We start from the raw sequence: 25,832 nt of genomic DNA, 5'->3' as shown, positions 1-25,832 counted from the left end.
TCTCTCTCTCTCTCTCTCTCTCTCTCTCTCTCTCTCTCTCTCTCTCTTTCTCGTCCAGATCACAATATTAGAAAACAACACTATTTAATGTTTGTATCGTCGTGCGTGAATTTTTTAACATATTTTTATTTACACATACAAATTTAAGTCTCGTTTTTAAGTTAAATCACAATATTTGCCTGTTTGGGCTGTACGAAGAATATGCTTCACTGTAATGACAAGTGATTTAATTCACGTTTTTCTTCTTCTTTCGTTTGTTCGTTCTTCTCACTTCGATTCACAATGTGTGTATTTGGATTCGGTTTTGTTTGTTAATCTATTCAACAAATGCATGTATGTGGAAACCAGTGTGTTGTGTGTCAGTGTAACTTTTGACATGTGCGCCTCGTAACAATTTTAAGCCGGACCACAATTTAGCAGTCAGGTCTATTCATACACACCAGTCGACCACTGATGTTGGCAACAATTTTTTTTTTCTTACTAAATTTTTTTATTTCAATATTTTATTCAATGCAAAAAAAAATCGTATTTAACTAAAAATTACATTTCTTTGTATCACTTCTGCTTGCAATGCATCGAGAAAAAAAAATCGCATTTTTCAATTGAACATTCCGTAAAATGTGGTTCACATTCGAAGAAAGCGATCCTGACGGCTATTCAAAAACTGACACACCATTGACATAACAGTTCGTTTGTTTTCTCTCTTTCATTCTCTCTCATTCGCCCTCTGTCTCTCCCATTCGCACGGTTACACTCTTGCCATGGTTTCACGCTGCATACAAACAAACGAACGAACGAACGAACGACTTTTTTTCCTACTGCCTGATACTGAAGCTGTCACATCAATGCGGCATTGGCGCGCTCACAAATACCGTCACACTGCGCGCTTCTCTTTACTACGAATTCTCAATCGAACGAAAAGAGCGGGTACAATCGCTTCGGCGTTTTTTTTCTTTCGTCTCTTTTTTTATTGTCACTCTCAAATCACATTTCTTCTATAACATTATTCCAAATTAGATTTATATGTTGCATTTTACGCGAAAAAAAAAATTTATGATTTTTAATTTTTTAATCGACAAAAAATAATACAAGTGGAAGAAATTTTAACAAACAAACGGAGCGAAAGACTTATTTTCTCTTCGCTGGTTTTTCATCAAATGTTTGATACTTTGAATTGTCAGTGAGAAGCAAACAAAAGCTAAAAATTTCATTGTATTGACGAAGCGCCGCCGTCGTCCGTTCAATTCGTTGTGGGTTTTGTGCAAAGAAATTTCATGCCATTCTCTCGTTTCAATATTGAATATTGAGCGAAGCAGCAGCAGCAGAAGAAAAAAAACAGGGGGCAAAACAAAATAAAATGCATCAATAGGAGTAAACCAGCCATTCGAAAAAAAAAAACGCAAACCAATTTCGATGCACTCGCAGCAAAATTGTGCAGAGGAAACATTTAGATGTTAAACATTGGGCTTGACGCGCAACATTTTTTCTGTGTTTGGTTGAGTGCAAATTGTTTTGTGTGTACGAAATTTTGCCATTGAATGGTTTTGTTTGGTTGTAACACCAACAACACACAACTAACGGCTTCCAGCTGCATCATCGCACGAATTCATCAACCAAAATTTTGTTCGTGTAGAAAGCGCGTGGTGTTACGATGAAGGACAGCCATCAAAACAAGCAAGATTGTGAACTATTTTTGCGAGCATTTGAAAGTATGTCAACGTCTTTTTTTTCATCATTGTTAAACAACGCTTTTTAGCTCTAACTCAACTTCATTGTTGTTGTTGTTGTTGTTGTTGTCGTTGTCTTTATATTGTTGTTGTTTTTGCTGCGGCTGCTAATTTGCTAACAATTGCTTCATTTTGTACTCGGTTTCTAATTGGTTAAATATGTTTTTTTCTCCGCACCTTTTGCAGAGCCGACGCAAATTTACCGATATCTGCGAACACGACGTCTCTTGTCGGTGAGTTGAATGCACTCATTCATATTGAAATATATGTTTCTAATTTCGATTGAATGCAAAAACAAAAAGACACAGACGAATAGATTGTGTATCATTTATTCACACAATTTTCATATGCTTTAGTTTATGTACTAGAGCGCATAAAATATTATCTTTTGTTTTGATAATTACAGGAATTTTTTTTTAATTTTAACGTTTTTTTTTCTCGTGTGTAGCCACTGTTTCTACAAAGAAATCTCAGCTACTTGAGTGACCGCTCATCAAAGCGGAAATTCGCACGACGCAATCCTCGAAAATCGAGCAAATTTGACTGGGAAACGTTTCTGAAGCAATTGAAACCGGTCAAAAGTCATGATCCATCCGACAGTTTCATAATGTTCAAATTTCTGGGCTACTTTGATGAACAAGTTTCGGGTACAGACACTGCCAACATCGATATTCATTTACTCTCACGAAGCAAACATCAACCAAAACTCCTGGTATGCACTTGATTTCCTTTCATTTTGAGCTATTTTCTCCAATTTTGTTTTCTCATTTTCTTATTTTCTACCATTAGTTCCCATGAATTATTAATTAATTGTTTGAAATGCATTTCGATCTTTCAGCTCAAATCCATTCCAGTGGAAATAAACCCTAGTTTAATTATAAATCCGACACCGATCACGCTTTCCAAAGACCAGCTTATGCGCTATGCCAGTAAAACTGATCAATCTTGTGAATTACTCATAGAAGTCTCGTATGTTGAGCATCAAAATGCCCAGAAAAATGGTATGAAAAGCGATGATATTTACAGGGATCAAAATAAAATTTTGAAGAGATGAAAAAGTACACTTTCGTTTCGTTCAAATACTGTTTTTGTTTGCAGAGAGATCGCAGCGATCGAAGAAGAGAAGAAAACTCTGCCATGACGCTCATTTGCCGGTGTTCAATAAAATGGGTCGTTGCGACTTGTTGGAAGGTGAATATGAGCTTAAATTGGATCTTAGCACCGAATCGACACCGGTGCGTAAGGTGGATCAATTGGCATGGGCAACGGACATACCAAAAGTATTGACTGGCGATAAGCGTTATTTTCAGAATCGTTCGTTAAAATTCATGTTGCAGTGGAACAGTGACGATGGCACTAAGTCAAAATCATTGTCACCCATTCACAATGAAAATGGCACACTGACCACCGACACAACCGATTGGTGTGGCATTCGGACCGGTTCAACGACATCGCTCAGCACTTCATCGGGCATTTTAAGTGATATGAGCTCAGACGATGCAGAGATTACGGCATTAACGACAGCGACGACAACGTCGTCGTCGTCGTCGTCGTCGTCGTCGTCATCCTCGAAAACGATAACAAAGAAACTGCCAAATACAACACTGCCAAGCGTATTATCGAATCGATCACCATTTGTTGAGCTGCTCAACATAAATTCACATCTCATTTACCGTTTCATTTATAATGATGATTTGAGCCAGAAAACTGAGGCCTGGGACGAATTTCTCTGTCCATGGTGCTATTTAAATTGTAACAGTTTGCATCCGCTATTGATGCACTTACGTTTGTGTCATGATCGCTTCAAATTTTCGTACACACCAAAGGAAGACGGCATCCAGGTGGATGTGTCGATCAATGAGCGGTACAATTGCGCATTGTCACCGCTGATGGAAAAATCACATCAGTCTGACAGCAATGAGCAGAAACCGAGCAGACGTAAGCCTTATACCAAAGTTTTAGTGTCGCGGCAACGGGCAAAAAAGCATCGCACATGTTTGACATACGAAGAATTAGACGAGGCTTTTGGATCAGGTTCGGAAACGTTTTTTTTTTGTTCTATCTTGTTCAAATTGAATTTGAGTCAAACTTGTTACATTATTGTTTTTTTTTTTGTTTCGTCGATTATCACGTTCCAGACATTGATTCGTCAGATGCGGAGGAGAATAAATTCATTTTGCCCAGGGGACAACTGAGTTTTGATGGCCATGATCGTGGTTACTTTCGAACAAACAATAACATGGCATACACGCACCGAATGGATTTTGACGAAGATTCAGAAGGTAAATGGCCAGCAATTTGGAGGTCATTCAATACAAATGAAATCGATTGTAAACAATGAACGAGTATTTTCAGGTGAACATGATCCCGGTTGGTTGCGACAGCATACAAAAAAGTTGCTTGAAGACTTTTCGGATGTCAACGAAGGTAAATTCAATGCGAACCAAACTCAGTTGAGAGGAAAATGGATGACCCCTTGCAGAGGAATTTTTTTATTTATTATTTATTTATTATTTAATATTAATTTATTCTATTAAGGTGAAAAAGAGATGCTGACAATGTGGAACCATCATGTGATGAAGCATAACTTTGTGGGAGTTTCACAAATGGTGTTCGCCTGTGAAATGTTCGTGACGGACCGTGGCGATGACATTTTTGCAAAGAATTTGTATCGCAATTTTTTGCTACATTTGACCAACTTGCATGATTACGGTATGCTGTCTCCCGGCGAAATGAGCTCGATCATCCAAAAATTGCAAAACAAACGAAACACGACGAATCGTCAAAGTAGCACCGATTAAACGACATACACACAGAGAGAACAATCCACGATGAATACGAAGGCACCAACCCAATTTGAATTTAAGTTGAGCAATTGATGGCACTGCAGGTTTAGAGAAGACGTTGAAAAAAGGATATTTTATTTGGATAAAACAACAAAAAACTTATTTGGACGAAAATAAAAACAAGAATCCATAGATTGAATGATAGTAAATTCGTTTCGATCAGCGATACAATCGAAATGTAGTCGACGTTATGAATTTTTGACATGCATTGTTCCATTTTAAAACAAGCTCTATAATCTCGGTTTGAATGAATGAGATACAAAATGAAAGAAAAGAAATTTATGAATTACAAGCAAACTATATACAACATGTAGACAAATTTATACGTAAAAAACTACCAACAAACAAACAAACAAACAAACAAACAAATGTACTTGTAAAGTGAGTACCAATAGAGAGCAATTGATGGCATTTGCGAAATATTTATTATGTTTTACCAGTTTCGCTAAAGATGGCACATGCAATTTTCTCTCTCACTCACTCATTCACTCACACACACTCACAAACAAACACACACACACACTCATAAAAATCAAAAGTATTTTCTGAACTGTTTTCCACATCACTTACACCTCATATATTTCAACTAACATACAACAAATTGTTTCCTCTGTAAATGAAATGAAATTAAATGAATTGTTTGAATAAAAAAGAAATCAACTGCTGTTGTCAATTCAAAAGTACCGCCATTTTAACCCCAATGTGAATGACCTCTAACGGCATTCGTTGCAACTTGATGAACTGTCAAAGTATTCGCGGAGCATTTGTTTTCTACCTTTACTATATGTGTCTTTTTTTGTTATTCCGCTGGTGTATTTTGATTGTTCTTTTGTCAAAGTAAAGAGAAAAATATTGGCACCTCGGATGAAAAAACCGAGAAATTGGTGCTCATCTGTTGGGGTTCTGAAACGACTGAAAAACCTCTGGACAATATCTTTTTTTGGAATCGTAAATGTGCGATTGTGAACGCTCCGAGGTAGATTTGTGCGAGAAACAAATATCCGAATTAAATTGAGAAAAAACAGTCTTAGAAATTATGTCTTTCCATCGACGATGCGGCAGTCGGATACATTTATCGAATTCAAATCGCACAGCACGACGAAACATTAACGATTTCAATCATGGTCTGGTCTTGAGTGCCGAACCAATGGTGGATGGTGTGTGGTTTCAAGTGCAAATTGATGAAAAGGTTTGTGCGATTGCGAACAAAAGTGAAATATGCATATTTTGACTTGAGACAGATTGTTTTTTTAGCACTACATGAAATGTAGAGCTGCTAATCTGCTTCTTTTTTTTTCTTAATACTTTTTGAGTGATGAAATGAATTATGGTGAATTTGAATTTTATGCTCATATTTTTTATTTAATTTAACAACAAACAAAATAAAATAAAATCACATTCAATTACTATCAATAAAACTATTAGGTTGTTCATTTATTCCACTCAAGACTTTCTACAAAGGCAGTATATTTCAAAAAAGAAATAAAACCAAGATCTTGTAATTCATTTTGCAAATAAATATATTACTTCAAAGTTACTTTGATGAAATACATTTCATGTAGTGCGCCAAAAAATAGTTTGTTGTGAAACAACAAAATTGATTAAGTAACTAAAAACTCAAGAACGCAGAGCGGAGCGAAGCAAAGCTCTCCGGTCTTGTTTTCTTCTGTCGTTGAGATTGACATAATAATGAAATATGATTTGATTTAGACACAAGCATGGAACGGTACCATGGAAATAGGTGTAACCTGTGTGAATCCTGAAACGACTGATTTTCCATCATGCGCACAGAAACTATCCAACGGAACTTGGGTAAATTTTGTTTATTGGTTTTTTTTTTGTGTGTATGATATGGCTTTTCCACCAAATGTGTACTATCGATGTTATCTCCTTGGCTTGCAACTTAGATATGGTCTGGTGCAGATATTTTAAAGGATGGCCAATGTATTTTGGAATGCTACGGCGGCAGTTTGGATGTGCTGAATGAAGGCGATCGTGTCGGTATAATGCGAACGGCTCAAGGTGAATTGGTATTTGCGGTGAATGGTGAATCAAAAGGAATTGCAGCCGTTGGAATTGCGAAACCAGTTTGGGCTGTCGTTAGTTTATATGGGAAATGTACACAGGTGTCGATTAGTTCCGATGAACAGAGCACAAGTTGTTCAACAGCTGCTGCCGCAGCTGTGGCAGTAGCAATGGCATCAGCGAACTATGACATCGAGAATTTCATACCAAATTTTCATGAGACAATTTCCACAACGAGCACCAGCACATTGAGTAGTTTGATCGGCGAACGGCGAACAACCGATGACTTTATGTTGAGCGGTAAGATACAGTAAATTCTGTAGTGAACCAAAATCATGCGGCATGTCGTAAATTCGGAAATAAAATCATGTTAAACTTTTTTCAGGTCGTACCAGTGCCACACTTCTCGACAATGATCGACTGCATTTCCACATTCGATGTGGGTCACTGGTTCATTTAAGTGCAAATAATCGAACGGCCGAGCGAAGACGACCACTGGATGAGTTCAATAATGGCGTTGTGATGACTCATCGCCCGTTGCGAGACAATGAGCTCTTCGAAATTCGCATCGATCGATTGGTTGATAAGTGGTCGGGTTCAATTGAGGTCGGTGTGACCACTCATAATCCGAACGCATTACATTTTCCAGCAACAATGACGAATATGCGCAGCGGAACGATAATGATGTCAGGCTGTGGTATCCTAACGAATGGAAAGGGAACACGACGTGAATACGGTGAATTCAATTTGGATGAGCTGAGAGAAGGTGACCGCGTTGGAATGATGAGAAAATCTAATGGAAACTTGCACTATTATATCAACGGACAGGATCAAGGTGTGGCTGCGAAACAAGTGGCGCAAACATTGTGGGGTGTTATTGATTTGTACGGTATGACAATTAAAGTGACTATAGTCGATAGAGATGAACGTGAACAGCAGAATTTAGTCACACGACGTAATAATATTATGTCGATGCAGACATGCGTTGAAGATCTGCCAATATATAGTCCAGAAGCCGATTCAGTTCAGAATAGTGAGCGTTTAACATTTCACCCGGTTTGTGGATCGCATGCTACGGTTACACAAAGCGGTCGTACGGCGTTGAGACCAAGGTAATTAATCATTACATCGTTTTCTCTCACTCTTGCAATACGATAAGCTTCCAAAAGTCACTAAACAACAAACCATTTCTCTTTCTCCGTCCTACAGTGCATCGGATGATTTCAACAATGGTGTTGTGCTAACAAGAAGACCGCTGCGATCGAATGAATTGTTTCAAGTTCGTCTCGAACGTGTGGTTTCCAAATGGGCGGGATCCATTGAAATTGGCATAACAACACACAATCCGACGGAGCTGGATTTTCCGTTCACAATGACGAACGTTCGGACCGGCACATGGATGATGACAGGAAATGGTGTGATGCACAATGGAATCACGGTTGTTGAACAATATGGCCATAGTTTGGATCGTCTGCAAGCTGGCGATAGAGTGGGTGTCATGCGAAAAGATGACGGAACTCTTCATTTTTGGGTTAGTGTAAAATATTTAGATAATTTCTTGCTCTTCATTCTTCTGACTAATTACTAATCGATCGAGCTCAATCGTTTTCAAACAGGTGAATGGAGTGGATCAAGGGCCTGCTGCAACCAATGTACCCGAAAAAGTGTATGGAGTTGTCGGTATGTTTACTTTGAATCACACAAAACTCGCACCAAAGAGCAGTTATTCTCAATTATTCAAACACCTATCCCACCCATTGCAGATTTGTATGGCCAAGCCGCACAAGCAAGTATAGTTGATGATATCGTAGAAACGATTATAAGTCCTGAAGCAGGCAACTCTACATTTTCAAATACCACACTAAACGGTGGCATGTGCAATGAACAAAAGCTACGGTTCCATGTGTGCCATGGACCGAATGCACGAATTTCAAATGGTGGTTTAACCGCTAGTCGGCCAAAGGCTCTGGCCGAATTCAACGGTTCGATTGTGTTCAGTAATCGACCACTGCGACAACGTGAATTATTCGAAGTTATTCTTGAAACAATGATCGATCACTGGAATGGAAGTGTAGAGATCGGAGTGACCGGCATTCGACCCGATGAGATATCGTTCAGCAGTGCCACTGATTTAGAGCAAGACACAATCATGGTATCGGGACAAACACTAATCCATAACGGACGAACTGTTCGAAACGATATGCCTTTTAATCTCGATAATTTGACCTCCGGTTCAAAAGTCGGTATAATGCGCAACGGTGATGCCATTCATTTTTTCGTGAACGGAATCGATCAAGAACATGCATACGATTGCCACATTCAGAATATGTACGCGGTTATTGATTTGTATGGGCAGTGTGCTCAAGTTAGCATCGTCGGTTCCATGCATTCTAGTACTCGGGCACCGTATGCAATCAGCGAGAATTCACAAAGTGTTCAGGCGGCTTCAGTCATTGCGCCGCTCACCGAAGTTAAGCACAGGTCAGCATTTATGAGCATAGTTTCTAGTTTGAACTTCAAACAGATTTCCATTTTACAGGAGAAAAATAGAATTTAATTCATTCGATTTCATTGCAGATGGTCTTGTATATCGGGAAGCGTGAGTTTGTTTCAAAATTGGACGCTGGCCAGTCGCTGCACAAGTAATCAACCGGCTTTGACACGATGTCTCGTTTTTTCTGAGCATTTTCTGGTGGTTGGTGAACCGTTCGAAATCAAAATCACCGAGTACAATTCAATGCTGGCCGGTTGCTTGAAAATTGGCGTCACCGATCTCAATTTATCCGATGAACACGTTCGCAAAAATCTTCCGGTTTCAATGAAACGCATCCCATCGAATGTGTGGTATGTGAGTGGCAACGAAATTCGATACAATACGATGCTATTGAAACGATCAATGGCATCGTTGGAGTGGTTACGAATCGGCGATCGAATCACACTCGAGTTGACATCGGCCCGAACGTTGCGAGTGCTGTTGAATTCGGAGGATATGAACATTTCATTTTCAAATGTCGCTCCCGATGTGTATGCCGTTGTCGAGCTACAGGGCCCCGTGATGGCAATTCAAATAATCTCGATGCAAGTTCCAATGTCACCGCTTCGACCATGCAGTCTACGGCTGCAGGATTCGTTGGACTTAGGTTTAGATCCATTGAAAAATCAAGATTCAATGCTCGAGTCCATTGATTCAGAGACACCATTCTTCGAATTCTCCGACATTCACGGTCGAAATATTCAACTACTTGATGATCGTCGTGTTGCACAACGTATCCAATCATATAATCAAGCGATTGTGTGCATTGCAAAGCCATTATGCAAAGGCCATAGCATAAATGTAAGTTTAAAAAACAATCATTCAATTAGAAATGTGCACAAAATCGGCAATCAATCAATTTGAGAGTCAATTAAAACGAAAAGAAATTGCAGTTGAAACGTTCGTTCTTTTTGAACATTTCTTTCATTTTTTTTCAGATTAAAATTGAAGAAATCAATTCCAAATGGAAAGGTACAATTATCTTGGGTGCGGTGAGCAGTTATTTGAATAGCATGCATTTACCATCGTCGGCTATTTTACTGCGTAGACCGTGTTGGATCATAACACATGATTACATCAATTTTAATGGCAGTAAAATACAATCAAAAGTGGGCGAAGCGCTCCTACGAATTCAAAAAGACACAATCATCACATTAACCCTGACACATTCGGGATCTTTAACCCTGACCATTGTCAATAATTTGGCCGAAAGAAAACCAAGCAGCACCACCACAACCACATACAGTTCAATGCAACCGGCAACGGAGAAATTTGTCGAAGAGATTGCATCTGGTCTTCCACAACATGTGTATCCAATTTTTGATTTGTACGGTAAATGTGAACGCATCTCATTGATTTGCCCGGACATTCGAAATGGCAGTCCAATCAATGAGGAAGTATTCACATCGATGGTAAATAACGAAACCGATCGAAATAGTATGCCGCAGCTCGAAAAAGCCGATCTCGAAGTACATGAAAAAGAAACGGATGGTTTGCAGCCACCGTCGCTTGATAGTGGTGCTGGTGAAGGTGGCACAAATCGATCTAATGCCAATGGTACAATGTAAGTGGTTTTGATAAAGAAATTTCGAGAAAAAAAAACATACTAAACGAGGCTAACAATATATACTAAATTGGTTATTGAATGTTCATTTGTTTTAAATGTTCAGGAGTCGTTCCGTTGCTGATAGTGTGTCTGAGAATCTTTTGCACAATTTATCGATCAAAAATAAAACGGTCGATACTAGAAACGAACAAGGCGAATCCAGTTCCTGGTAAGTGATCGTAATTGGGGTTAAAATAGAAGAATAGAATTGATTTGCCGAATGAGTTTAAATAAAACCGTTTTCCTCTCTTCTTCACGGGCTACAGCTTTTTGCGTGACTCATTACAATTGCAACATTCAACCAATTTGAATATTCAACGAAGTCAGAGCACCAATCGTTTTGCGGGCACATCAAATGCAAACATTGTAAGCGACGACATTCATTTGGCCAGTGAAAATGCTCCTCCAATATATGATGATAATATTGCTACGGCATCGGCATCAGCATCAGCATCAGCATCAGCCTCTGCTAGCGATTCAAACTACATAGAAAATTCCAATTTTTATGGTAAGCTTCTGATAGCTTTAAGAAATAAATGAATTTCATTAGTCAAACCGAGTTAAAAAGAATTTCAAATGAAAAATCCAATTCAATTTCACCGTCGCTAGATCATGATGCCAATTGGTGTCCATCGAATTCGAATCGACAGCCACATTCCGCACAGTCAACATCGTACAAAGATCCAAACCAAGTGGCCATATCGAATGACAATGAATCGATTCAAAGTTGCAGTGCAGACAATCACAATTCGCTGGTCGGTAGTTTGTTGGTGAATCCAAATTCAATGGAAAATGAGCGTCTGCAACATGACTATAATATAAGTCAAATGTTCTCGTCAAATGTGATGATCAACGATCCGAATAGACAGAGTAGAGAGAGTAATAATACGGTGAGTGACGCTGAACGTGGAGCCGAAATGCAACCGAGAAGCATTACCTCTGAATATGAATCGATCCCGAGTCTCGAGAATAAGGACTGTGAATATTTAAAATTGGTGATGGCATTCAAGCGAACGCTTGTTTTGCCCGATGTATTTTTCTCCTATGACATGGCTGTATGTTATTGTGCAGCATGTCTATCCAGCGGTCGAAACTTAATAGAAGGTAATTGCAGAAAGTTCATTCAATTCATACCGTAATAGGTCATGAAATATTTCATATTGACGATGTATTTATCGATTTTTAGGATGGGTACGATTTAAACTGAGCCATATGGTCACGAATGCCAGTTCGTCTGCTTCATCCGATTCGGTCGATTGTAGTGGCAGCGATTGGACAACCGCATACTACATGAGTCGTGTGGATAAAATACGAGCGATTTTAGATCACGGTCAACCACTTCCAATCGGTAATCGAGTTTAAATTTCTTCAAATGCATTTGATTCTTTCATCAAATTAGTTTTCAAATGAAACATTTTTTTTGTGTGTTTGAAACCAATTTTGATTGAACCATTTATTTTTTTTTGGTTAAACGCAGAACAATGTGAGTATGTGAATGGTAATCAAAAAGATGACTCGGGCCCTGGAACGTTGCTTTTGCTATTTTCAACGCCGAATACACAGCAACACACCCCATCGACATTTGTGCATCGCACTGGAACATCATCGTATCGAATTGAGACAGCGTTCGAAGTTCGTGTTCGCACTCAAGCGATTTGTGTGGCCGACACGAATGACAACGAACCCGTTGCATCAAATGGCCAACCCGTTTGGACGACCAAAGAAGCGGGCGCATGTGTTTTATCCGCTCTTTTACTCAAATTAACACCAGAAACGGTTGGCACATCGAAAACCACTACATAGGAATAAAAAAAAAACGTTCCTAGCTAAAATTGTTCTGTTGACTGAGTTCAACAAGGGAGAAAGCTCAATCATGATGCATTCATGATGCATTACTTCGAAAGATTGACAAGAAATCAGCCTGAAAGGACACACTCTCTGCTTCTCTCATCTAGACTTCTGCTGAACTACACACTTTCTTCTTTCGAAAAAATATTCTCTCTCTCACTCTCTCTCTTTCTCGACTTCAGCAATGAATTTGCACAGAAAACAATCAAATAACTTGAAATTGCGCTAAATCAACATGCAAATCTCTTGAGCCGATCATATTTTATTCATGTATTTAAATGTCTTCAAACTTTGAAACCATGCCAAAGAAGATGCAAAGCAACAACAATATCAAGAAAAAACTATTGTGTAAGTTTTTAACATTTCAAGATAGCGTTGAAAAATGAACACGTTCAGACGAGAATACCATATCTCGTTTGTTAATGGTGGATAGTCTCTATAGTGTATCAATCACACGCGGAAATAACCATTTTCATTTGGAATGTCATTTAAAATCAAAATAAGACTTATTAAATTCGCGAATAAAAGCTGATTCAAAAAAATGCCTTAAAATATCCTATATATATAATATATGAATATAGAATAGAGAAAATTCGTCTCGCGAAAAAAAGAACTTTGAAATGCTTTATTCTTTTTATTTGTATGAAAGAACAAAACACGTGACATTGCTTAAATTTGCCAAAGAACCAAATCATAAATGAATAATTCACATCATTATGAAATAGTAAATATCATTGAAATTGCCGCATGATATCAATACATGGGAAAGTGTTGTAAAACAACACATCATTTTCTTGGTTTCTTAATACCAAGTTTGAAGCAAGAATAGAACCATACATTCACCTCATCATAAATTCATCATTTGATATATTTACTTTTATTCATGATATCGCGCCGCATTTCCAGGTAAATAAGAAATTATTTCAAAACAAATACACACGCGCCCTCGTTCAAAGAATAACCAAAAAAAAAAACGGAAACAATAACTCGTTTTTATCCCAATCACGTGCAATTTTTGTTTGAAACAAAACAAATATATATATATAAATTGATATATAGATAAATTCTTATTTTCGCTCATTGACAAATAAAACGAACTAAAAATCAAGCTTATAATAATCCGTTTTTTATTCGCATTCGTACATAAGTGGTGCTGTTTTGATTTATTGGTTTGTTCCAATTTTGCTATTTTTACTTTTTTTTCTCTTCTTGTTCGAAATTCCATTTTAAGCCCAATACAATTAAACAAGATATTATATAATTAAAAATTTCAATACTTTTAATTTGTTTGAAACTTTGAATTGAGTTATTTGCACAGTGTTCTTTGCTGAAGGGTGAATTTCCTAACCGTTGTCGTCGTAGTCATTTTAAAATCCCTTCGTTTTGAATCTCTCTCTCTCTCTCTCTCTCTTTCTCTCTCTCTCTCTCATCGTACACATCTAATGTATACATTCTATTCGGCTGCCACCATGAATGGTACGTCCGTATGTGTGTGCATGTGTGTATCGTCTGTACGTGTGAACACACTTTTTTTACCGTTTGTTATCGTATGTGTTGGCATAAGGGATGCGTTGCGCAGAAGCAACCTTAAACAAAAAGTGACGTTCACCACCCCATCGACATTGCGCATAGCAATGCATTACACCAATAAAAAAAAGAAAGTCCAAAATCGACATATACACAGTTCAGATGTATTTTGTCGGTGTACAATTTTGTTTATTACATATCAATACGCTGTAGTTTAAAAAAAAAAAAAATAAAAGCAGAAGTGAAACGACAAACCACTAAATAATACTACCAACGTTTCAATTAGACAATTGCCAAAAAAAAAGACAAATTTCTGGCTTTGAATCCAACTGAGAAAAAGATTCAAGTAAGAAAAATCGAATGGTGACTATATTTTCTTTTTCATTTCGTTCTGGTGTATTGTACCAAATTCGAATTGGATTCTTCGCAAGACATTGAGTTTAACATACGAAAAGTGTGTAGTTTTGTGTGTTTGTGAAACAAACGAACGAACGATTATCATTGTTTTATGCTCTTCCTTTTCTTTTTGCTCTCTATCTCTCGGTTAATTTACGATGTAATAGGTTCCAAGTGGTGTACATGGTTCGACAATTCATTTTGTCGTTATTATTTTTTTTCATGCATATGTGCAAATGTGTGATATATTTTGTGTGGTTACCTTTTTCTTCTGCACAACAATTCATACGACACTCGTAATCTACAACATTTCTGCGTTGCTATTTCCATCTATGCGAGAGAAATGCCCGATTGAAATCAGCACGAATTATGTATACTCCTTCTTTCTTTCTCTACTCGAATGAACGAAGAATTTGTCAAATGTCTTCTTCGATTGGCTACTTAGTGGGCTTCAACTAGGAGTACCAAAGGCATTCACAAAGCGCAGAAAGTCATTCATAAATGTTCGAAAAATGTTTGTTGTAAATGCAATGCAAAATCGATGTACTACGACACCATTGCTATAAATCAATTGTTTGATTGAAGGCGGCGAGAACACATGATCGACCACTCACTCTCTCCGTGTGTGCGAACAGTGGCGAATCATCGAGAAATACCGAGCAGTAACATCGAGCAACAGACGCACAACGAAAACATTTGCAACCAAATCATTTGAACACATTAAATGCATTTTTTGGTTGTTTTTTTTTTTTTCTCTCGTCTGTGTTCAACAATAAAAATAGTGAGTTCAAAAATGTCTGTCCATAAACAGGGGAACCCTGTCAATCAAGCATAAATATGTGAAGTGAAAAGTGTGTTTGAATCAAGAGGTCGAAATTTTTTATTCAGCTTATACAATGACTAATGTCTTGATATCGTCATGTAATTCTTTAAAGTTCTTAAAAGAGAGAAAAATGAGAATTTGTGTTCGATTTTTGACGTGTATTTTTGGCATTTGCCAAAAGAATTCGACATCCATTTGATTATTCCATTCAATGTGTGTACAATATGCGAATACAAATCGAAATAATATTTGCGTGCGAAAATAATTGAGATTGTTTTGCCACCGTGATCCTGAATGTAATCCACATATCAACAGCAACAACAAATTTACACACTACAATCGAAAACCAGTTGAAATGGGCTTAAATTGCTATTCGTGTGTTGTTGTACCGTTTTTTTTTTACCATGAACTAATTTTCATGTTTAATCGAGAAAAAAAAAAACGACGAAGAAATATTATCGTCTTCACTAGTTAAAGCGTGATCCAAAGCAATGGCATCGATAGAATTGTGTGCTACCTCGGTTGAAAGTGGTCATCAACCATCCATCCACTTTCCGATTCATTCGATCAAAACAGCATACACACACACACACACAGAGAGAGAGAGAGAGAGATAGGGAGACATAGGCACAGTGGAACCGAGCATTTTTCTCTGTATCTGTCTCTGCTTTTTTTGGTACCAATTACTTTTTACGCCGTAAATAGACTACATATAAATTAAAGGGCACACTATACTTCTATTGTTTTCACCTTCTTCTTATTCTATTATTGAAAATGAAAAACATATGCATTCGATTATCATGCTATCGTGAAATGTACATATGCATGGCCCGCGTGGTGAAGTGAAAATTCAAGTAAACACGGACATGGAAATCGAAATTGTTGTTTGGAACGATGGAGAAAAAACACAATTCTATCAATCAAAGGTCATTTATAATAATATAAGACAAACACAAACGTGACTTAAGTTCATTTTTAGTTTTGTGGAATGTGTGCAAGGGAATTGACGGATGGCCTTACATATGTTCATACATGTACATGCATAATCATGATGTAGTTGAATGCTTAAACTATACCAGCGCATGAATTGAACTAAAAAAGAAAAAATCACGTGAAGGCAAGCATAAAGAAACAAAAAAGCATACACTTACACCATTAATAGTTGTAGCCACCGTTTCTCACCGTCAACAATCGACAAAAATCGACAACAATAACAACAACAACAACAACAACAAAATAATCAACATTTCCTTGTGAATCGTTCAAATGTTCTCCCCATTCCACCCATTTGGCCGAAATGTAATTGCTCATTCAGTGCTAACTTTGATAAAAAAATGAAAAATTACCCGTTACACCGCAAACATAAAAACAGAGAATAAAATCGCATGCTCATGTCGCATATCGACACATAATCGCCGTCCAACAATACAATGCTGTATATACAATACGCACTAAAGCAATTGAAACGTGCAAGAATACAATATAAGGCTCGACATTGAGTCTACCCTTACTTATTATATCACCAGATGAAATGAAGAAAGAAAAAAGTCGTTAATAAAGTTTTGTATCGTTTCATTTCGATTCTCTCTCTCTCTCTCTCTCTCTCACACACACATACAAAACACAATAAATAACTATGAAAGTGCTTCTAAGTTTTTTTTTTGTTTGGAGACAAAAGTGTGCTCAACACTTCCGGAGAACATCTTACTTTTTCGTATCAAATTTCAATTCAAGCGGTCGATTTTACGGCTGCGGTATTTCAACCGCCAACTTAATTTACAATCAAAATACTGCACATCGATTTTTACGCTTAATCATTTGGACACTTTCTTATTTCCATTATCCTACGCTGTTCGCCCACCGTGCAAAACATGAATTGAGGAACGGTAAGCCGAAAACGTCTAGAATTCAATTTATTTTCAGTGTTGGCCTGCATCGAAGATAAAACATTGCATTGAATGTGTTCCGTTTGTGCAACAATTCTTGGATTGGAGCTTCCCTTTATGCCGAATGTCTATGTATTTCAATTCGCCGTGTGCCTTTGTTGTTTATCGATTTATTCTCTTTTTTTTATTCTCGTGTTTGTGAAAGATGGCGTGAGTATTGAGCGCACAGCCAGAAAATTTTGTATGTGTGTATTATCGACGAAAATGTGATTTGTTTGCCAATCGGAAATTACTATTGGACATTTTGAGGGAGAATCTACACCATTATTTTATGCAATTCAGCCCCTCTCGCTTTATGTGTGTCATCACACTTTATGCACATTTTATCGGGGCTATCATTTGATCTAGTCGCACTGTCAATTCCCGTACTCACCGTATCACTTGGTGGTTTATATGCGAAATTGTAATAATGTTTGTGTATGCGTTGTTGACCACAACATAAACCGATTCAATGGATTCCTACCCTTTTTATAATTAAGAAGCTGACGACGACGACGACGACGATGATGATAATGATGATGTTGTGTTTTTTTAGCATTGCTTTGCATTTTCTCTTCAAATTCATTTTTGTTCTCATTTTTGGGAGTTGAAAAGTTTAAAAGCTAAAAAGAAAACTTGCTCGATGAAGTCGCATGACATTAAGCGATTTCAATCGCGTTTCAATTATTTGTGCATAACTTTAACGTGATTGAGGGTTGAACGCGCCTTGAATATAAGGATCGACTGCTTTAATTTTGACGTTTGTTTTTATTTGGCTTAACTGGGTCATGTGATCTATCTGATTTAGTAATTCAAACGCAACGGAATCCATAGAAAAATAGAAATTAATTGAAAAATGCCGCCCTTCGGTCGGTGGGTGAACACACGAAAAAAAAAACAAATACTGTACACTTTCGTCGTTATATGTAGAAAGAGAGAGAGAGAGAGAGAGAGAGAGAGAGAGAGAGAGAGAGAGAGAGAGAGAGAGAGAGAGAAACGCGCAAGGGAACCTTGAAAACATTGCATCCACACAATGCGATAGGTCTGGCACACAAGCATACCTACATGCATAAACCATAGCCATATCATTATATGCAATTTATTGTTTGTTTGTTTTTCTCTCTTTCTCTCACTCATTCACTCACTCCCTGTCATTTTCTTTTGCCATTTTTTTCTAGTGTATAGTACGCGTGCGGAGACAAGTTTCATGCCGAACGAGTGAACAGCTGAACGAGAGAGTGTTATCTCCATACCTCCCAAAAGTGATGACAGAACCTACTGACAGAAGATTGGAATTATGCTGTGAGACACGAAGGAACCATCAGTTAATTTTTACAGTTTGAGCACACTTTACAATCACTATCTATCTCTGTCCGATCTCCGACTCTGTCTTTGTCTCTCACTGGCTCTCTTGGTCTCCATTTGGATCTCGTTTCATTTTTTTCTTCTGTTGTTGATGTTGAAATGGTTCCTGAAATTGATTTTCTAAAACGGAACTGACAACCGAAAAATGGCAATGCAATTCATTTAGACGCTATAATTTGATTACTTTTCATTTTTCGTGTTGACGGTTGTTTTAGATGGAGAAGAAGAAACCGGGAACATAGTGTGAGAGATGTGTTAACTTCAATGAATTTTCGCGTGTGCACAAGTTAAGTTGAATCACAGAACGTTAGATATTATTACATTATTTATTGGAGTTGACAGTGACAAACAATAAATATTTTGAAGAATTCGTCCGCCTGCCCCGACAACAACACGAATCACTCACACACACACACACATACACACACACACACACAAAATTGATATCAGTGACAGGGAAAGGTATTTGGTGTAAAAAGAAAAATACACCATCTGTCACACTTTCGACTCAACAAATCTAAGTTAAGAAATTGATTCGAAATCAACGCGGTAAATATTTGAGCATCAAGAATTGTAATTATGCAAAAGGAAAATACGGCGCCTGTTGAAAGCCATCAATATGTGGGGCCTTATAGACTGGAAAAGACACTCGGCAAAGGACAGACTGGTAAGTCGAGCAGACCGATGCAGTGCGATCGCATGATTTATTGAATATTTTCTTAAATTTTGATTGAAATAATTAATAACGTCTTCAAACTCGCTAAATGTCATTTCAGGTCTGGTCAAGCTGGGTGTTCACTGTGTTCTAGGGAAAAAAGTAGCGATTAAAATAATAAATAGAGAAAAACTCAGCGAATCGGTGTTAATGAAGGTAAAAGAATCGGCTAAATGCCATTCGACGCACATTCAGAGATCACATCGTGCACAAATGATGCGATGATAAATGTGTTTCCCTTCCTTGCAGGTGGAACGTGAGATAGCCATTATGAAATTAATTGATCACCCGCATGTGTTGGGCCTGTCGGATGTATATGAAAACAAAAAGTATTTGTATTTAGTGCTGGAGCTAGTCTCTGGCGGTGAACTATTTGACTATTTAGTTAAAAAGGGTAGACTGACACCAAAAGAAGCTAGAAAGTTTTTCCGTCAAATCATTTCGGCGCTGGACTTTTGCCACTCTCATTCTATATGGTGGGTGGCACAGCATTTTATATTGTTAATAATAAATCAAATGTTGATTTCTCAACCGTTTTCTTTGCTTTTCAAATTTGCAGCCATCGCGACCTTAAACCCGAAAATTTGCTACTTGATGAAAAGAACAATATAAAAATCGCCGACTTTGGAATGGCATCACTACAACCGGCTGGATCAATGCTTGAAACATCTTGCGGTTCGCCGCATTATGCATGTCCAGAAGTGATTCGGGTAAAAATCATCATTATTTATGCAAATTAAATTTCAAAATTTTCATCATTTCCAAGAATGGTATTTTGTCGTTCACAACTTGTACCTAATGACTGGAACAATTCATTAATAGGGTGAAAAGTATGATGGCCGACGTGCGGATGTGTGGTCGTGTGGTGTTATTTTGTACGCTTTGTTAGTCGGTGCTCTGCCGTTTGATGATGACAACCTTCGGCAATTGTTGGAAAAAGTGAAACGAGGCGTATTTCATATACCACACTTTGTACCGCCGGATTGTCAAAGTTTGCTGCGAGGCATGATTGAGGTGAATCCGGACAAACGACTAACTCTCGGTGAAATTAATCGGCATCCATGGGTTACAGCTGGCGGCAAGGGTGAACTTGAACTAGAATTACCGATGATGGAAGTGGTACAAACACATGTTCTACCGTCAGCCTCATCGGTTGATCCGGATGTTTTGAATGCCATTTGCTCGCTCGGATGTTTCAAGGAAAAGGATAAACTCATCCAAGAGCTTATGAGCCCTAAGTGAGTGTTGAATCCTTTGTTTTCCATGAACTGTTATCGACGCTCCATAATTAGATTCTTTTTGATCTTATGAATATTTTTTATTGTAATATTGTACTAATGCATACCATATTTAAATGTTCCTTTCGCAGCCACAATACGGAAAAAGTTATTTATTTCTTACTTCTCGAGCGCAAACGTCGAAGACCAGCTCTTGAAGATGATGACGAAGCAGCAAGACCTAGAAATAACACGGAAGTGAGCGATCCGCCAAAAAAACGACTAGACACATGTCGAATCAATGGTCAGAACTCATATAACTTCGGTCAAATCAGCGAAGGATCGCCAATAACAACACGACGACAAGCATTCAAGTAAGTTTCATTAAACTTTCTTTTGATTTTCGTAGCTGAAATTTCTTTTGATTTCTATACTAATTCATTGTGTTTTCCTGTACATAGTTTCCGTTCTTATAGCAACACACGCAATCACAATCGAAGATCTCCAACACCATCCGCTAGGTCTGCATCATATCATAGCCCAACTAGGAATCCACAGCAAGGTAAGTTCTTGCATTTGGGATCAATATGAAAACATCCCACATGGTTTAATATGAACTTTGCCGAAGTGATTATAGTGAGTAATGTGGATTTGAACTTGAATATGCACCGTGTCTTTTGTTTCCATACAGTGCTATCGCGGCCGTCATCGCCAGCTACTTCAACGCGCCATTCAACTCATTCAGCCTCAATAACTGGTCGAATAATCCAGCCAAAATCACAACCGCCACCCGATGAACAGCAACAGCAACAGCAACAGCAACAACAACAGCAACAGCAACATGCATCATCAACGCAACAGGTATGCCTAGCATCTGGATTACATATTGAATATTGATTGCCATCTCAAACAACAACTCGTTTCATATGAATACCATTGTTGCATGCATCTTTTGTTAACGAAATTCTGTTTTTTTCGTTCGTCACAGCAACCGCAATCCCAAACTCAGGCGCAGCCATCCAATCAACCACACGACTCAAGTAACTATGACCAGCAACAGTCGGGTGCCCATCATAGAGCTAACTCAGGACCAACAATAGCTATTAGTTTGTTCCCAGAATCAGAAAATAGCAATTGTAAGTGGTTCTTTTTTAAATTCTATTCAAGAATAGATGTTAATCACAATAGCAAAGAAATGAGAATAAGATAAATTGAAAAAAAAAAATTCAAAAATTTTCAGGGCCCACACCAAATTCAACGCATCTCAGTGCTGCAAATGCTGGTAATACACCATCGCCCGCAATGACTGCCTCAACTTGTAGCAATGCAAGTAGTCAACTGTGGAAAACACGATTGACCAACATCAAAAACAGCTTCTTAGGCAGTCCACGATTCCATCGAAGAAAATTACAAGGTAATCAATTTGGCCTAAATACCAAATACAATTGCAATTGCTCGAATAAATGTCATAATTAAATATTAATTGTATTTTTGTGTACATTTGCAGTGTCATCTGATGAAGTATATTTGACGCCGGACTCATCACCAGAGCTAACAAAACGATCATGGTTTGGAAATTTGATGACAACCGAAAAAGATGAAACTTTCACGGTGCTTGTTAAAGGAAAGCCACTGGCAACGGTCAAAGCTCATTTGATTCATGCATTCCTATCGGTAATGAAAGTGTTGAAATTAAAGACGTAGCCCATCTGAATGACTTGAGATATCGGGACCATCATTTGGTGCAGCACATAACTCCCAGAACAGATCAACATTAATAAAATTCTTGTTTTTCAGATGGCCGAACTATCGCATAGCGTAATATCACCTATGTCATTTAGAGTCGAGTACAAACGGAATGGAACGGGACCGGCCATGTTTCAACGTCATGTTCGGTTTCAGGTAGCTATCCATTTATTCAAGTTTCATTTGAATTCGGGGCCAAATTTTAATCAAATTAAATATAAATTCAATTTAATTTCAATTGAATGACGTCAACGCTTTTGCTTCGTTCCAGGTTGATTTAAGTGCAATTTGTAAACAAGAAGAAGTTTCTGATACGCTTTTTGCGATAACTTTTACACTTTTATCCGGTAAATTGAATTCCAAAGCTTCGATCGAATCCAATAACACTTTCATTTGTTTCACACATGCAAAATGCTCTACATTTCGAATCAAAAAATATTAATGCATCGAAAATGTGTTGATTTCCAGGTAACATTCGAAGATTCCGTCGAATATGTGAACACATTCAATCACAGGTTTGCTCAAAGCGTTTCTCTGGCCCAGGCAGTCCACCCCGTGTAACGAATGCAGTGTCAGAGTCTTCGTCGTTCAGCGGATCGGATTCAAGTGAACGTCTTTCATGTTATAAGCGTCAGGTACGATACATTGTGAAATAAAGATGAAGAAGCTGTAGAATGATAATGTGTTGAACTGAAGAGACATATCAACAATAATACATTGTATTTTGGTTTTGATTTACTTAAAGATTTTCCATTCCACCTATTGTTAATTCATAATTCCTTTCCTTCTTCTGGGTGTGTATGTGTACAGATTGAAAATGACTGTGAAAATGATGCCGTATTCGAGTGCAATAAAACACCAGTATCGCGACGTTCTTCAGCATCGACAAACAACAATAACCAAGTATTAGGAGAACCTGCCAGCCCAAAAACGGTTCGATCAAGGTATAAAAAAAAAACACTAAAAATCCCTTATAATCGTTATACTGTAAAATTGCGGTGAATAGCACAATACTTAGGTATTAACACTCGTCAACCAATTCCTATTTACAGTTCTGAATCAACTGATCCGGATCGTTCAAAGAATCGCAAGAATGGCGAAAAACAATCAACAACGATATCAGGGAGTGCGGTGGCATGAGAATTATTTCTCTGATTTAGTTTCAAAATAACAAAGATACAAATGTCAGGTTCCAAATATCATACCAATTGCCATTCAGTACGATGAGAATGATTCTACTGAAACAAACAAATGAGAAACACATCAAACGGTTATTTAATATGACAACAACAACAACAACTACAACAACGACAACAACAAGCAAATCAATAAAAGAAAAACAAGAAATCTATCACAAACATCAAACAAACCAAACGGAAAAAGACAAGAAAAAAAAACAAACAGCAAATAATCTTTTCTATCTCGCGGCAGGGTTCAACTAAAACATATTTTTAATGTTTATGCTGATAACGAGTCGAGCTGCTCGTTTTACATTTATCTAATATATTTCAATTAAATAAGTAAATCGTTGAAAGTTCCATTTATATGAAAGTTTCCTATGTATCATCATTTAGATATGCATAATTTTCGATTAAGATGCATTTCGTTTGGATTTATTCTTTTTTTCTGTTTTGTTTTCTCGACGCCAATTGGAACGACGACAACAAAAAAGATCAGAAAACATGGACCGATGGCGATCGGTCGCGATTAGTTTCAGTCGACTAACTAACTTTTTTAAGTTTGTGTTTCAACAAATACATGTGCAATAACTAAAATATGAGAGAAAAAAGCCTAACCACAGAGATATCGCTTGGAAGACCTACAAAAGAAAAGAAAAATGAAGTAAAAAAAAAAACTCATACGAAAAACTGTGTAAATAAATTTGATTGTGAACAAAGAACAAGACCTAGCTGTGTGTCTTTATTATTTTGCGAGAGTCAGAGAATAAAGCAAAACAAACAAACGAAACGAAACTAAATTCGAACACTTGAACATACGCTGAACCAATTGAGAATCAGCAAAATTAATGAATAATTTAACAAAAGAATAACAAAATAAAAACAAAACTAACGCTAATGAAATTAAATTTAATTATAAAATGATTCAAGTATTATTCTGAATCTTAAAAAAAAAATTGATATAGCTATTAATGAACGGTTAAATGAAAAGAAACAAGTTAAACTGAATGCAACTAACTAAGATTGATACTTTGATAAAAAAAAAGCAGAAAAAATAACTGAAAATGTAATCAATGAAGTCTTTTTATTAGTGAATTTAGAATAAAAATAGTTCGAGAGGAAATGTTTGATGAATGGAAATTCTTTTTAGTTTCTTCTTATCCATCTGTTTTATTGCAATATACGCATTTTTTCCTCTCTCGTTTTGAATTGATTATTTTTTATTCCGACACGAGATAAAATTCATAGATAATTTTTCGATTGGCCCATCATTTCGCTGTCGCAACGAGTTTAATGAAACAAAACAACAACAAAAATTGATACTCTAAATGTTAAATTACCAAATCAATTTAGTAATGTCAAAAACAAAGAATACGATGAAAAGAACAAATTCGAATATTGTAATTATATGTATATGGGATATGAAAAATAAACATTCAGTATTTAAAAACAAATATAAGCAAGTCAAGTCTACGCGTTGGAAGGCCAACACGATTTGAACATCCATCTAATAGCTAGTGAACAGCGAACATTTCAACAACGCCTAAACAAGCATTTCACAAAATGTCCATTCAGATTTATTTTTCCGTTGCCAACCAACCAATTATGAGTGGTTAAATAAGGAACAGACAGACGACACCCAATCTCGAGAAATTGAGAACACGATTAGTTCATTTTTACAAAGGAAAACCAAACAAATTTTTTGTGGTGCAAACAAATGTGTATTAAATTTGTTGGCGATGGTGTATCACGCCGCATTTAGAAATAAACTTGCATGCAAATATTGAATATCCCCCCATACAATTAGCACAATGAATGAAAACAAAGGCGAGATTTTTTTTTCTTTTGGTAAAAAAACACATAAAAATTTACTAAAAAAAATTATATTGTAGTAGATTGAAAAAGATGATGGAAAAGACGATGTTTTGATAAGCAAAAAAAAAAAAAACAAAAGTACATGTTAGAAAAACGTCCACTCACCGTTCACAATACGTAATGAACGAATAAAAAAAAAATAATTTGCTTCTCCAAGAAAAAAAAAATACAGAAAAATTACCAAAAAAAAAAAAATTATTAAAATAGCTTGTTAATTGAAGATTTATTACCAAGCAAAAGCATTATTGTGAAGAGAAAAAACAAAAGAATCAAGAAAAGATGTGTGTTCCAAGGAAGATAAAGAAAGAATCATCAAACAAAATGACGACGATGATGATGATCCCCAAATGGGAAACAGACTCAGAACATTTATTTCGGTATAATTTTGCTATATTATTGTTAAATAGTTAGTCTTATTTGCGCTCTTTTTCCACTTGACAATCGATTTGTTTGGTTTGATTTTTAATTTTTTTTCAAATA

At 37.0% G+C, this 25,832-nt stretch overlaps 3 protein-coding genes across 4 annotated transcripts; all 3 read left to right on the top strand.

Annotated features, from left to right (window-relative positions):
- Positions 1–285: 285 nt before the first annotated feature.
- On the top strand, positions 286–5,229 carry LOC129577640 (polycomb protein suz12-like). Its single transcript, XM_055465046.1, has 8 exons — positions 286–1,709; positions 1,914–1,960; positions 2,176–2,439; positions 2,566–2,728; positions 2,826–3,761; positions 3,866–4,009; positions 4,083–4,154; positions 4,266–5,229. The coding sequence occupies exons 1-8, from the start codon at positions 1,652–1,654 to the stop codon at positions 4,526–4,528; spliced, it is 1,947 nt and encodes a 648-aa protein (XP_055321021.1). The 5' UTR covers positions 286–1,651; the 3' UTR covers positions 4,529–5,229.
- A 65-nt stretch (positions 5,230–5,294) lies between these two features.
- Positions 5,295–13,701, top strand: LOC129577639 (neuralized-like protein 4). Its single transcript, XM_055465045.1, has 14 exons — positions 5,295–5,762; positions 6,284–6,385; positions 6,481–6,898; positions 6,984–7,710; positions 7,808–8,129; positions 8,215–8,278; positions 8,362–9,079; positions 9,176–9,932; positions 10,070–10,695; positions 10,802–10,906; positions 11,004–11,245; positions 11,347–11,841; positions 11,924–12,085; positions 12,215–13,701. Exons 1-14 carry the CDS (start codon positions 5,610–5,612, stop codon positions 12,538–12,540), a joined length of 5,217 nt encoding a protein of 1,738 aa, XP_055321020.1. The 5' UTR covers positions 5,295–5,609; the 3' UTR covers positions 12,541–13,701.
- A 533-nt stretch (positions 13,702–14,234) lies between these two features.
- Positions 14,235–24,065, top strand: LOC129577624 (serine/threonine-protein kinase BRSK1). Of its 2 annotated transcripts, none has more exons than XM_055465025.1 (17): positions 14,235–14,458; positions 18,435–19,288; positions 19,398–19,492; positions 19,586–19,812; positions 19,896–20,046; positions 20,159–20,574; positions 20,706–20,927; positions 21,015–21,115; positions 21,245–21,414; positions 21,542–21,689; positions 21,794–21,967; positions 22,061–22,227; positions 22,351–22,455; positions 22,571–22,646; positions 22,768–22,934; positions 23,110–23,243; positions 23,352–24,065. In XM_055465025.1, exons 2-17 carry the CDS (start codon positions 19,201–19,203, stop codon positions 23,437–23,439), a joined length of 2,529 nt encoding a protein of 842 aa, XP_055321000.1. In that variant the 5' UTR covers positions 14,235–14,458; positions 18,435–19,200; the 3' UTR covers positions 23,440–24,065. The 2 variants fall into 2 exon arrangements, with proteins under 2 accessions (XP_055321000.1, XP_055321001.1); XM_055465026.1 differs by lacking the exon at positions 14,235–14,458 and adding an exon at positions 17,050–17,217.
- The last annotated feature ends 1,767 nt before the right edge of the window (positions 24,066–25,832 follow it).

The sequence above is a fragment of the Sitodiplosis mosellana genome, unplaced genomic scaffold (genome assembly GCF_009176505.1).
Source record: "Sitodiplosis mosellana isolate CC-2019 unplaced genomic scaffold, AAFC_SMos_1.0 Smas_scaffold_6197, whole genome shotgun sequence".
Taxonomy (NCBI): Eukaryota; Metazoa; Arthropoda; class Insecta; order Diptera; family Cecidomyiidae; genus Sitodiplosis; species Sitodiplosis mosellana.
This window is presented reverse-complemented; position numbering and strand designations above follow the sequence as displayed.

Coding starts and splice junctions, on each gene's coding strand:
- LOC129577640 (XM_055465046.1), top strand. CDS start 1,652: ATGAAGGACAGCCATCAAAACAAGCAAGATTGTGAACTATTTTTGCGA. Junction 2,440..2,565: donor AACATCAACCAAAACTCCTG/GTATGCACTTGA, acceptor TCGATCTTTCAG/CTCAAATCCATTCCAGTGGA. Junction 3,762..3,865: donor AGACGAGGCTTTTGGATCAG/GTTCGGAAACGT, acceptor ATCACGTTCCAG/ACATTGATTCGTCAGATGCG.
- LOC129577639 (XM_055465045.1), top strand. CDS start 5,610: ATGTCTTTCCATCGACGATGCGGCAGTCGGATACATTTATCGAATTCA. Junction 9,080..9,175: donor CTCACCGAAGTTAAGCACAG/GTCAGCATTTAT, acceptor ATTTCATTGCAG/ATGGTCTTGTATATCGGGAA. Junction 12,086..12,214: donor CGGTCAACCACTTCCAATCG/GTAATCGAGTTT, acceptor GGTTAAACGCAG/AACAATGTGAGTATGTGAAT.
- LOC129577624 (XM_055465025.1), top strand. CDS start 19,201: ATGCAAAAGGAAAATACGGCGCCTGTTGAAAGCCATCAATATGTGGGG. Junction 21,415..21,541: donor ATGCATCATCAACGCAACAG/GTATGCCTAGCA, acceptor CGTTCGTCACAG/CAACCGCAATCCCAAACTCA. Junction 22,456..22,570: donor AACGTCATGTTCGGTTTCAG/GTAGCTATCCAT, acceptor GCTTCGTTCCAG/GTTGATTTAAGTGCAATTTG.